The sequence below is a fragment of the Hippopotamus amphibius genome, chromosome 14 (genome assembly GCF_030028045.1).
Source record: "Hippopotamus amphibius kiboko isolate mHipAmp2 chromosome 14, mHipAmp2.hap2, whole genome shotgun sequence".
NCBI classification, from domain to species: domain Eukaryota; kingdom Metazoa; phylum Chordata; class Mammalia; order Artiodactyla; family Hippopotamidae; genus Hippopotamus; species Hippopotamus amphibius.
The window spans coordinates 80,470,706-80,485,423 of NC_080199.1; the positions used below are offsets into that span (position 1 = coordinate 80,470,706).

At 35.7% G+C, this 14,718-nt stretch overlaps 1 protein-coding gene across 1 annotated transcript in view; it reads right to left on the reverse strand.

Moving 5' to 3' along the window:
• RNF17 (ring finger protein 17) overlaps positions 1 to 14,718 on the reverse strand; it is a 111,911-nt gene that overhangs the window by 95,232 nt on the left and 1,961 nt on the right. Inside the window, exons 2-4 of the mRNA XM_057707219.1 lie at positions 14,007 to 14,101; positions 9,077 to 9,168; positions 7,120 to 7,231 (exon numbers count right to left, since the gene is read on the reverse strand). Coding sequence (XP_057563202.1) covers positions 7,120 to 7,231; positions 9,077 to 9,168; positions 14,007 to 14,101 — 299 coding nt within the window. The remainder of the gene's footprint in view (positions 1 to 7,119; positions 7,232 to 9,076; positions 9,169 to 14,006; positions 14,102 to 14,718) is intronic.

Genomic DNA, 14,718 nt, shown 5'->3' on the forward strand with positions numbered 1-14,718 from the left:
TGAAACCACGTAAGTCCACCCAATGGAGTAAAGGTTCTGAGCCCCACGTCAGGCTTCCCAATCTGGGGGTCCAGTAACGGAAGAAGGAATCCCTAGAGAATCAGACTTTGAAGACCAGCCAAATTTGACTGCAGGACTTCCACCAGACTGGGGGAAACAGAGACTCCACTCTTGGAGGGCACACACAAAGTAGTGTGTGCACCAGGACCCAGGGGCAAGGAGCAGTGACCCCATAGAGGACTGAACCAGATCTACCTACTAGTATTGAAGGATCTTCTGCAGAGGCAAGGGGCAGCTATGGCTCACTGTGGGGACAAGGACACTGGTAGCAGTTCTTGGAAGTACTCATGGGCAAAAGTCCTCCTGGAATCCACCATTAGCCCCGCCAAAGAGCCTGTAGGCTCCAGTGCTGGGTCACCTCAGACCAAACAACCAACAGGGAGGGAACTCAGTCCCACCCATCAGCAGACAAGTGGATTAAAGATTTACTGAGCTCTGCCCACCAGAGCAACACCCAGCTCTACCCACCATCAGCCCCTCCCACCAGGAAGCATGCACAAGCCTCTTAGATAGCCTCATCCACCAGAGGGCAGACAGCAGTAGCAAGAAGAACTATAATCCTGCAGCCTGCACAACGAAAACCACAATCACAGAAAGACAAACAAAGTGAAAATGCAGAGGACTACGTACCAGATGAAGGAACAAGATAAAACCCCAGAAAAACAACTAAATGAAGTGGAAATAGGCAACCTTCCAGAAAAACAATTCAGAATGATAGTGAAGATGATCTAGGACCTCAGAAAAAGACTGGATGCAATGATCAAAAAGATGCAAGAAATGTTTAATAAAGACCTAGAAAAATTAAAGAACAGAGATAAGCAATACAATAACTGAAATGAAAAATATACTAGAAGGAATCAATAGCAGAATAATTGAGGCAGAAGAACAGATAAGTGACCTGGAAGACAGAATGGTGGAAATCACTGCTGAGGAACAGAATAAAGAAAAAACAATGAAAAGAAATGAAGACAGCCTAAGAGACCTCTGGGACAACATTAAACACACCGCCATTTACATTATAGGAGTCCCAGAAGGAGAAGAGAGAGAGAAAAAAGACTGGAGAAAGTATTTGAAGAGATTATAGTCAAAAACTTCCCTAACATGGGAAAGGAAATAGCCACCCAAATCCAGGAAGTGCAGAGAGTCCCAGGCAGGATAAACCCAAGGAGAAACACACCAAGACACACAGTAATCAAATTGACAAAAATTAAAGACAAAGAAAAATGATTAAAAGCAACAAGGGAAAAACAACAAATAACATACAAGGGAACTCCCATAAGGTTAACAGCTGATTTCTCAGCAGAAACTCTGCAAGCCAGAATGGAGTGACATGGTATATTTAAAGTGATGAAAGGGAAGAACCTACAACCACAAATACTCTACCCAGCAAGGATCTCATTCAGATTCAATGGAGAAATCAACAGCTTTACAGACAAGCAAAAGCTAAGAGAAATTCAGCACCACCAAACCAGCCCTACAGCAAATACTAAAGGAACTTCTCTGAGGGAAACACAAGAGAAGAAAAGGACCTACAAAAACAAACCCCAAACAACTAAGAAAATGATATTAACAACCTACATATTGATAATCACCTTAAATATAAATGGATTAAATGCCCCAATGAAAACACACAGACTAGCTGAATGGCGACAAAAACAAGACCCACATATATGCTGTCTACAAGAGACCCACTTCGGACCTAGGGACACATACAGACTGAAAGTGAGGGGATGGAAAAAGATATTCCATGCAAATGGAAATCAAAAGAGAGCTGGAGTACTGACACTCATATCAGGCAAAATAGACTTCAAAACAAAGAATGTTACAAGAGACAAAGAAAGACACTACATAATGATCAAGGGATCAATCCAAGAAGATATAACAATTATAAATGCATATGCACCCAATATAGGAGCACCCCAATACATAAAGCAAATGCTAACAACTATAAAAGAGGAAATCAACGGTAACACAGTAATAGTAGGGGACTTTAACACCTCACTTACACCAATGGACAGATCATCCAGACAGAAAATTAATAAGGAAACAAAAGCTTTAAATGACACAATAGACCAGACAGATTTAATTGATTTTATAGGACATTCCATCCAAAAACAGTAGATTACACTTTCTTCTCAAGTGCACAAGGAACATTCTCCAGGATATATCACACCTTGGGTCACAAATCAAGCCTCGGTAAATTTAAGAAAATTGAAATCATATCAAGCATCTTTTCCAACCACAATGCTATGAGATTAGAAATCAATTACAGGGGAAAAAAAACATAAAAAACACAAACACACAGAGGGTAAACTATACACTACTAAATAACCAAGAGATCGCTAAATAAATCAAAGAGGCAATATCAAAAAATACCTAGAGAGGAACGACAACAAAAAACACGATGATCCAAAACCTATGGGATGCTACCTTAAGAAACAAGAAAAGTCCCAAATAAACAACCTAACCTAACACCTAAAGGAACTAGAGAAAGAAGAACAAACAGAACCCAAAGTTAGTTGAAGGAAAGAAATCATAAAGATTAGAGCAGAAATAAACAAGATAGAAACAAAGAAAACAATATCAAAGACCAATAAAACTAAAAGCTGGTTCTTTGAGAAGATAAACAAAATTGATAAACCTTTAGCCAAGCTCATCAAGAAAAAGAGGGAGAGGACTCAAATCAATAAAATTCAAGTGAAAAAGGAGGAGTTACAATGGACACAGCAGAAATACAAAGCATCATAAGAGACTACTACAAGCAACTATATGCCAATAAAATGGACAACCTGGAAGAAATGGACAAATTCTTACAAAGGTATGACTTTCCAAGACTGAATCAATAAGAAATAGCAAATAGGAACAGATCAATCACAAGTAATGAAATTGAAACTGTGATTAAAAATCTTCCAACAAACAAAAGTCCAGGACCAGATGGCTTCACAGATGAATTCTATCAAATATTTAGAGAAGAGCTAACACCCATCCTTCTCAAACTCTTCCAAAAAACTGCAGAGGAAGGAACACTCCCAAACTCGTTCTACAAGGCAACCATCACCCTGATACCAAAACCAGACAAAGATACTGCAAAAAAAGAAAATTACAGACCAATATCACTGATGAATTTAGATGCAAAAATCCTCAACAAAATACTGGCTAACAGAATCCAACAACACATTAAAAGGATCATACACCATGTTCAAGTGGGATTTACCCCAGGGATGCAAGGATTCTTCAATATATGCAAATCAATCAATGTGATACACCATATTAACAAATGGAAGAATAAAAACCACATGATCATCTCAATAGTTGCAGAAAAAGCTTTTGACAAAATCCAACACCCATTTATGATAAAAATTCTCCAGAAAGTGGGCACAGAGGAAACCTACCTCAACATATTAAAGGCCATATATGACAAACCCACAGCAAACAACATTCTCTATGGTGAAAATCTGAAAGCATTTCCTCTAAGATCAGGAATAAGACAAGGATGTCCACTCTCACCACTATTATTCAACATAGTTTTGGAAGTCCTAGCCAGAGCAATCAGAGAAGAAGAAAAAAATAAAAGGAATCCAAATTAGAAAAGAAGTAAAACTGTCACTGTTTGGAGGTGACATGATACTATATACAGAAAATCCAACTGGCACAACAGTGTAAAGCAATTATATTCCAATAAAGAGCTTAAAAAAAAAAAAAAGAAAATCCCCAAAAATGCCACCAGAAAACTGCTAGAGCTAATCAATGAGTTTGGTAAAGATACAGGATACAAAATTAACCCACAGAAATCTCTTGCATTCCTATATGCTAACAACAAAAGATCAGAAAGAGAAATTAAGGAAACAATCCCATTCACCATTGCAACAAAAAGAATAAAACACCTAGGAATAAACCTACCTAAGGAAATAAGAGACCTGTACTCAGAAAACTATAAGACACTGATGAAAGAAATCAAAGATGACACAAACAGACGGAGAGGCATACCATGTTCTTGGATTGGAAGAATCAATATTGTGAAAATGTCTATACTACCCAAAGCAATCTATAGGTTCAATGCAATCTCTATCAAATTACCAATGGCATTTTTTACAGAACTAGAACAAAAAATTCTAAAATTTGTAGGGAGACACAAAAGACCCCAAATAGCCAAAGCAATATTGAGGAGAAAAAAAGAAGCTGGAAGAATCAGGCTCCCTGACTTCAGACTATACTACAAAGCTACAGTAACCAAGACAACATGGTACTGGCACAAAAACAGAAATATAGATCAGTGGAACAGGATAGAGAGCTCAGAAATAAAGCCACGCACCTATGGTCAACTAATCTATGACAAAGGAGGCAAGGATTGACAATGGAGAAAAGACAGCCTCTTCAATAAGTGATGCTAGGAAAACTGGACAGCTACAAGTAAAAGAATGAAATTAGAACACTCTCTAACACCATACACAAAAATAAACTCAAAACGGATTAAAGACCTAAATGTAAGGCCAGGCACTATGAAACTCCTAGAGGAAAACACAGGAAGAACAGTCTTCAACATAAATTACAGCAAGCTCTTTTTTGACCCACATGCTGTGGAGCAACTAAGCCCATGTGCCACAACTACTGAGCCTGCACTCTAGAGCCCACAAGCCACAACTATTGAGCCCATGTGTCACAATTACTGAAGCCTGTGTGCCTAGAGCCTGTGCTCCACAACAAGAGAAGCCATCTCAATGAGAAGCCTGTGCACCACACTGAAGAGTAGCCCCTGCTCGCTGCAACTAGAGGAAGACCCACACGCAGCAATGAAGACCCAACACAGCAAATAAATAAAATAACTAATTAATTTATATTAAAAAAAAAAGAGGAAAAGATGACCATCAGAATGGGAGAAAATATTTGCAAATGAACCAATGGACAAAGGATTAATCTCCAAAATATATTAACAGTTCATGCAGCTCAATATAAAAAAACAAACAACCCTATCAAAAAATGGGCAAAAGACCTAAATAGGCATCTCTCTGAAGACAACATACAGATGGCCAAGAGGCTCATGACAAGCTGCCCAATATCACTAATTATTAGAGAAATGCAAATCAAAACTACAATGAGGTTATCACCTCACACCAGTTAGCATGGACATCATAGAAAATCTACAAACAATGAATGCTAGCGAGGGTGTGGAGAAAAGGGAACCCTCCTGCACTGTTGGTGGGTCTGTAAATTGATACAGCCACTATGGAGCACAGTATGGAAGTTCCTTAAAAAGCTAAAAATAGAATTATCATATGACCCAGCAATCCCACTACTGGGCATATACCCAGATAAAACCAAAATTCAAAAAGACACATGCACCCCAATGTTCACTGCAGCACTATTTACAACAGCCAGGTCATGGAAGCAACCTAAATGTCCACTGACAGACAAATGGATAAAGAAGATGTGGTACAGATATACAATGGAATATTACTCGGCCATAAAAAGGAATAAAATTGGGTAATTTGTAGAGACGTGGATGGACCTAGAGAGTGTCATACAGTGTGAAGTGAGTCAGAAAGAGAAAAACAAATATCGTATATTAACACATATATGTGGAATCTAGAAAAATGGTACAGGTCTGCAAGGCAGAAATAGAGATACAGATGTAGAGCACAATCATGGACATCAAGGGAGGAAAGCAGGAAGCAGGAATGGGAGGGCGGTTGGGGTGGGATGAACTGGAAGATTGGGATTGACATATATACACTAATATGTATAAAATAGAGGACTAATAAGAAAAAAAACACCAAATTGTACACTTTAAATATCTGCAGTTTATTGTATGTCAATTATATCTCAATAAAACTCTCTTTAAAAGGGAAAGAAAAAGATTTAAACACAGAAGAGAATGCTCTCTCCTCTCCCAGCCCACTAATGATCTCCTTAACAAAAAGACTTACTAGTCCACTCAACAGCATTTTGGAGTTTGTTCTGTTTCTAACCTTCAATTAAAAGAATACAGTATTTAAAGTTATTAAAAGTAGTAACTGGTAAAATTCAAATCTTCCAACAACAATTACATCATCATCAACAAGTGCTCTTAGGCCTTTTAGTTGCCATTAAAACAACTGGAAAATCACACTGAGAATTTAGAAACCTGTGGGACTTCCCTGACAGTCCAGTGGTTAAGACTTCACCTTCCAGTGCAGGGGATGTGGGTTCAAAGCCTGGTTGGGGAGCTAACATCCCAGGTGCCTTAAGGCCAAAAAACCAAAACATAAAGCAGAAGCAGTACTATAACAAATTCAATAAAGACTTTAAAAGTGGTCCACATCAAAAAAAAAAAAAAAAAAAAATCCTAAAAAAAAAAAAGAAAAAAGAATTTAGAAACTTGTACTTCATACAAGTTTCATAGAATCTGAATTCAATAACTAGGTTCAGGGGCTTCCTGGTGGTGAAGTGGTTAAGAATCCACCTGACAATGCTGGGGACACGGTTTCGATCCCTGGCCCAGAGAAGATCCCACATGCTGTGGAGCAACTAAGCCCGTGCACCACAACTACTGAGCCTGCGCTCTAGAGCCCACGAGCCACAACTAATGAGCCCATGTGCCACAACTATTGAAGCCCGCATGCCTAGAGCCTGTGCTCCACAACAAGAGAAGACATCGCAATGAGAAACCTGTGCACTACAACGAAGAGTAGCCCCCACTCGTTGCAGCTAGAGAAAAACCCACGCACAGCAGCAAAGACCCTATGCAGCCAATAAGTAAATAAATACATAAATTTATAAAAAAAAACAAAACAAAACAAAACTAGGTTCAAAGGGAGGAAGCTATGTACAGATAAATATCAAGAGCAGTAACAGTTGGTCAAAGGTAGAATGAGCTGCCTTGGGAAGAAAAGAGAATTGTTGAGGCATAATTTAGAATACAACAAGAGAGTCAAGCAAGGAGTGCAGGTTTACGCCTGTTACCTTTAAGCTTCCAAAATAATCTATAATTATAGGACCCTTGAGAGGAGAAGAAAGTTAAACTACCAGAAAAAAGTAAAAATGTTTGGCCTCATCTAACTTCATGAATTACAATTTTCATACCTCTATTACAGTTGATGGGTTCAAAACAGTCCTGTGTGTGGACGCTGAATGTCCTAAACCAACAGTTAGTTGATCACTAGTCTTTTTAAAGTCCTGAGAACAATTCTTCATCCTGGAAAATGTCAAGTACATAATTTTAAATATTACAGTTAATATAATGACTTAAATCTTCTATTCTGATTTTTACCCTCTATCAAAAATAATTCTTATGATTTATAAGAACACTCACAGTGGGTTCTCAATTATCTATGATAAGCAAAGAGAGGAAAGCCATGACTAAACATGCTTTCATATGAAACAATTTTAATCAAGAATTCAACTTAACAAAGTCCTAAAAGTATCAGCTTATAGTATAAATTGTGCTTTAATTTCCTAATCATCTCTCCTTCCCTGATATTTTTTGGTAGAGATGTTGAAAATCACTGAACTGTCTTAAGCTCAACTAAAGTAAATATTTATATACATAAATGCCAGCTAATGTACATAAAGCTAATGAATTTATTAGGTAGGTTAATTTCAAAGAAAAAGTAAGCTGCATTTCTTATCTATAGATGCTAGAGTTTTTGCCTATTTTTATCTTTATATTCCTATGTTGGCTGACACACAGTAAGCACTCTGTTTGCTGAATAAGTTAATCATAAGCCTATAATAGTTTAAGAAGAAACTATGATGATTAAATGTTACTCTCACAGGGAGAAATAATACACTAATTTTTAAACATTAAATTACTTTAGAGGGGGATATTCATGTTCTTGAAAACATATGTGAATGCATTAGCCATAAGGAGTCCATCATTCAATTCCTGTTTCAAAATATTAAAGACAAATTAGGGAGGAAATACATCATGTATCAAGGAATACGTCTACTTTAAAATATATAACTATTTAAACCAAACCCTACTGAGATTAGGAAATAGGAGTTTCTAATATAAGTACACTTGACATGGAGAACTAATTTAAAAAATGACAATCTGGAAAAAACTGGGGTACCTAAAACAGATTCATCTACTTCTCAAAGTAAAATTTCACTTTACAACCATATTTGACATTATACATATCTAGACAAAAGTACAATCAGATCTGACTTGCATGATGTTTAAAAAGTGAGAAAGTTTCACAAAGAAGTCCAGATTTCTATCTTGTCTTGGAAAAGAAAGGGATAATCTGGCACCACTGGGATGGTCTTAACACACAGCTCCAGTAACTGGCTGCAGCTAAGCAGGGGCTCCCTCCTTTGGAGTGGGTGCCCAATCTTCACTGCTCTTTTAAAGTCAGTATCCCTCACCTAGTAAGTCATCTGCTAGATTCCTGTAGGTGTTCCAATTTGTTATGGCCACTGACTCACATTGAGCCACAAAGACTCCTAAAGATTTATTCTAGTCACTCCACTCAGAGCTTATGGAGGAAATGACTGATGGAATACAAACAGATGAGGTGGGAGCAGTACTGACATTCAATGAGCCTGAGTGCTACCTCTGGTTCTATCAGTAACCAGTTGCCAGACTTCAGCTAAGTGGTTTTACTACCCAAAGAAATAACTATTCTGTTGCTTTCTAAGATTTCTAAATTCTGTTCATTTAAATATGGACAGAGAACCTGCAGCAGTAATATGAAGTCATAACTGCTAGCCTAAAGGATTTTGGATTTTATTTGGACAGGCAATGAAGAACCTCTGGAAGAGCTAAAGGTAGGCAAAAGAGACAAAGAATTAAATAGGGTGTAGAAATGGTAATCTTGAACTCTTTTTTTCCCTCACTTTAAATAAGGACAAGCTAAAGCTGCTTCTTTAGAAGTTGGATTCTCCATTTCATTAACAGCTCAAATAATAAACTTAAAGCGCATTCTATAAACAATGAGTTAGAAACACTGATCTAAGAATGACCTTTTACCGATAATTTGAAAATAACTCTTTCAGAAATAAACTGAACTTTAAATACTAAAGTGCACACGGAACATACTTTTTAGGCTGCAGTTTTTCCATAAAAGAATCTTCTTTAATACATCCATCTATTGGGCAGTATCCTTGTTTTGTATTTATAGTTGTAGCAACCTTAGGACAAAAGATTAAAAGCAAAAAACCAGAAAATGATTCGACAAATTCTGCTTATCCAGAACTCAAAAAACTAGTGTGCCATTCATAGATAAATGAAAAGATCCTTAAATCCTCTTTAAATCAAAGAAAAATTGTACTTACATGATATTTTTATCCTATTTTAATTTTTGAGGAAATCAGTAATTTGGCAACTATTAATTAAACAGAACATTAACTAAAATATTTTACCACACTTCTAAAGGAAATACCTGGAATATTACTTTAAAAATTTACTGTAAAAATTTTACAATGCTATCTTAAGGTATGTTCAAAACTCTAAAATACTTGGGAATAACTTTAATAAGAAAAATATAAGCCCTAAGAAAAGAAAACCAAAAAAAACTTATTGGGGATCATAAAACAAGAACTGAATAAACGGAAAATCATGTTAGGTTCCTGAAGACAAAGACTTACGAGGGTAAGTCAAAAATTATTCGCACTCTGGCTGTAGAATTTATAGAAGTTTTAATATAACCGGAGTGCGAATAATTTTTGACTCACCCTCGTAATACCCTAAAATACATCTAATATAAAATCAACATACTTCTAAAGTTCAAATGGAAAATATAATGCGTAAGAATTACAAACATTTTAACGTATCATTCAGTGGAGATTTATCCCACCAGATAATAAAGCTATTGTAATTAAAACACTAGGGCAGTGGCACAATGCAAGCTGACCCTTGAACAAGATGGGGATTAATCTGCATATAATTTACAGTTGGCCCTCCCTATCTGTGGCTCTTCTGCATCCTCAGATGCAACCAACCATAGATGCTGTAGTACCGTAGCATTTACTACTGAAAATCACGTTTAAGTGGACCTACACAGGTCAAACCTGCGTTGTCCAAGGGTCAACTGTAAATGAATAGAACAAAGTCCTGAAACAGATCCACATATATACGAGAACTCTGTACAGACTATAAGTGGCATTTCAATTAAACAGACGAAGGATTATTCAATAAATGGTGTGGGAAAGCAGCTAGTCATTCTTAAGAAGAACATTACATACCCACCTTACATCATATAAAATACATTAGAAAGGGATTTAATGTGCACCTTTAAAAAAACGCATGGTATAAATGTTGAAAAAAATAAATATGTGCAACTCTGAGATGAAAGGTCTGCCTAATCAAAGAAAACTTAGAAGTCATGAAGGAGTGGGGGGGGAAAACAACTGAAAAAGGAAACAATTCTCAATGGTTAAATGTAATAAAATTAAAAGTGAAAAACTGGGAGAAAATATCAACAGTTAAAATACACAGAACAAAGTGTTAATATCTCTATCACATGAAATATTCTTACAAGTTAGGAATAAGAAAATTCAAAAGGAAAATATGGAAAGGACCTGGAGGATCTTTACAGATCCTCCCAGAAGAGCTGAGAAATCAACATATGAAAAATTGCTCAGTTTCACAAGTAATCAGGGAATTGCAATTTAAAACAAATAGATACCCATTTTTTGCCCATTAAATTGCCAAACACTTTTTAAAAAGTGACAAATACAAACATGGATTTTTTTTTAGACATAGAAATTAACAGAACCTGCTGATGGGATTTTTTTTTTTTTTTGGTGTAATTGGGTTTGAGGAATTATGCAAAAATATAGTGAAAAAATTTGAAAACCACCTGTTTATCATAAAGAGATTGTATTATATCACTTATATACCACGGTTTATTATGCAGCCATTAAAAATAATATAGGAGACTCTCATGAGAATAGGTTAATGCTGAGAGAAATAAAGCAGACTACTAAACGTTATAGTCTCCCATGTTTAAAAGAAAAAAAAAAAAATATATATATATATATCTTTGGTGGGGAAGAGGATGTTCTGGCAGGGTTTTAAGTATAATGTACCAAAGACAGTTATCTATTATTACGAGGGTGAGTCAAAAATTATCTGCACTCTGGCTGTAGATCATTAGGGAAAAAGTGTTACTTAAAAAAAAAAAATCACATCGGATCAAATGTTATTTTTAAGAGCAACCCCAAAGTTTGGGGCTAAAGTCTTAATTTCTATCTGTTGCCTCATTTATGCCCCTCTGGCTTGGTATTTCACAGTAAGAAGTTAATGTAACTACCAACAGATTTGATACAAGACATTTCTCCCAGAAAATTTAAGAAAATATTAAATACAACTGATTTAAAAGATTTCATTTAGAATTGTGTAGAGTCTTAACTTCTAATATATATAATAAAGATTTTCTCCCCCTTTGCCCAGCACAGCTTGTCACTTAAGTTTTATTTATGGTGGTGGTTTTGCTTGCTTTTTTTTTTTTTTTTTTTTTTTTTTACTTATAAATGAAAAAATGTGGTCAAATTTAACCAGCATTTCTCCTATGGTTTCTGACTTCACTGATATGTTGAACAAGGCTTCCCCATCCAAGATTACACAATTATCTATATTCTCTTCTACATTCTCTTTACATTTTCAACTTGAATGTTATTAACATTTCCAATCCACATGGGATTTTACTATATTAACTATTGATTGGATAAATTATCATTTCCTCATGGCCCAATATATTTTTGGACTCAGGTCCAAATGATCAATAAAATGCCAGTATTTTTGGAATGGTACCTAAATATGATCCTATCCTTGAACAAAATCTGCCATATTGCTGTATATAATTATAGAATGGTTATTATTAACTAACCATTAACAATCAAAAGCAGAGAAGGGATGTTATAAAAAACCATACAACTATAAAAGACAAAGACTGGTAGATAAATTCATATTCACCCAAACTCAGAAATAAGAACACAAGTATACCCATTAACCCTGAATGGAATCATTTTAGGCTTAAGCTTGAAATAATCAGCACTACCTAAGCCTTCAACATTAAAGACAAATATAAATATGTCTAATGTGAACATAGGTATCTAAATCTTACTTTTCAGAGCATAAACATTATTTAAAAGTAAAAAACTTCAATCCTGAAATAGTCTATAAATTCAGACTTCTCACTTAGACTTCATTCTTCCATTATCTCTTATTCCAAGTATAAGATATCAGCAAAAATCTAAACTTCAAAAACTAATAAAAGAGTGCTAACAATTTCAGGAAGGCTTCTTGAAAGACTCCTTTAAATAGTGACCCGCTTTAGTGCACCTGAAGAATCTGAATATAGTCCTTTGTCAATTACCTGGGCTAACAGTACGGGGGGAAGGGGAAAAGGAGGGAAGGATGGAACAGATCACATACCTCCTCCAAAGTCAGAGTCAGAACTAGTCAAATGATACAAAATATATTTGTTACAATCCTAAAATCAAAAATATTAAAAATACACTATAAAACACTTGATTAGGTATTATACAAAACAGTAAAAATAATACAAGTATAGTGATTTAAGAGACCATTAAACACGAAGTCATTTGCCACAAAAGGCAAGAGGTTACTGTTCTAACAAACTTGCTCTTTTTTTCAGTATCAGAACAGGATGGATATGGGCAGAGACAGTTCCAGCTGTCTGCCTCTTCCTTTTCCCTTCACTCACTCTTTTACCCACCACAAGACTCAATCTGTGAGAGATATTCCATTTCAACCACAGGAGCTAGGTTTCCCTTTGTCTTAACAACGTAGCTAGCCACATGTGAAGAACCAATTGTCCAAAAAAGAAAAAAAGAAAGAAAGGGGACAGGAATTTCCCACAATAAAGGCCATGATTTCTAAAGTATGTAATTCCAAAACAGACGTCTTCTAATATGTAAAAGTTTCTGCTATAATTGAAACTTTCGAAATTATACATTTATATGTTCACATACATATTATTTTATATATTTTTATCATGTTTAACCTGCAAACCAGTTAATTCACACCTAAATAATCAAACATCAACTATAACAGTTTAAAGCTTATAGAGAACTTTCACATAATTCAGCTCTGATTCTTGCAACCCTATGAGATAAGAAAAGCTGGTATTATTTCCATCTCACTCATAAGGAAACTCAGGGTTAGGGTGACAGAACTAGGACTGCATTCCAGGTCTTTGGCCTCTATGTTAATTGTCTGCCACAGAAAACAATGGATACAAATCCTCAAAATCTGATCTCTCAAGTGGAACATTATGAATTTAGAGATTAAGACAACTTTCCAGCAACATATTATATAAACTGAACAACATCTGCATTTGTAATAAATGCAAAGAATGTTCAGTAAATTTTATTTTAAATTCTTAATTTGTTCTCATTATTACCGGTGCACAGATTTTAGTGCAATTGTATTATTTTTAGCACTTCTGAAGCTAACATTAACTTTAGGCTGTTGTTTGCCTTCTGTTTTGTTTTTTGTTTTTAACACATCTCTACAAATTTAAATTTGATGACACACAAAGGCTGAGGGGCAGGGGGAAATTCAAAATTTGCTCCCATGGTATTGGTGTGGAAAAGGGGACTAGAGATTTTGGGACTTCCCTGGTGGTCCAGTGGTTAACACTCCGCGCTTCTACTGGAGAGGGTGCGGGTTCCACCCGTGGTTGGGGAGCTAAGATCCTGAATGCTGCCCAAAAAGGGGGTGGGTAGCGATTTGAAAGAAATATACTTCATTAAAATAAAAATAAATAAAAAGAGGCAATATTCCACAGAAATCTCCGAAGAGTCAAAATATGTAGACTGATAAGTATATGACCTTAACCTCGCATTCTTCTTGATCACTCTGAACAATTATAAAATGGATGTGAAAAGCTTTTTATCTTTTGCTAGGCTTTTAGTTCCTAACTGGAAATATGTTTTATTTAACATTTTTACCTTTAACATTAGGTTGTAATGCATTCAATATGAAAGACAATAAAACTTACCTCACAATCAGGGCATGTAATTGTGCTGTATTCTTCAGTTATTAACAAGCACAGTTCACAAAAAGCATGACCACACTGAAGTTCATGGTGGTGACCTACGGATGAAATTCTACTGTGAATTAAACTTTTTGGTTTGTTAATGTTGAATATTCAGTATAATCAGAGGGGAAAATTAAAGGGAATTCTCTTGTATAGGACAAGATATCTAGTTTAGCTAGAAATGGATGACTTCTTAAACAAAATTCAGGAGAAACAATATGAGTCAGAAGGAGGGAGAGAGATCAAAAGAAAAAACAAGCAGAGCTATGTAATATTGTTTGCATTTGTTTAGATAGTTATTTGGCACCTATAATACTTTGAATCTGCCATCTCATAATCATATAAAGTGCTCTGACATACTTCATTTGATCATTGTAAATATCACAGCTAAGTAGGCTGAGAATATTTATTTGACCTAGAGACGGATAAACATTTTGGTGATCGGGGGTAAATGCTATAATCCAGATTCCAACCTAGCTCTGTTTCCAAGATTAATGTTCTTTTTACTTCATCATACTTCCCTCTGCTAATTTATATTTCCCATTCTGTGAAGGGGACAGTGAGGGCCGATATGAGAAATTGGCAAGACACCTCTCTTTACAAAATAATGTTGATGCAATCTATAGCAACATGGATGGACCTAGAGATTGTCATTTTGAGTGAAGTAAGTCAA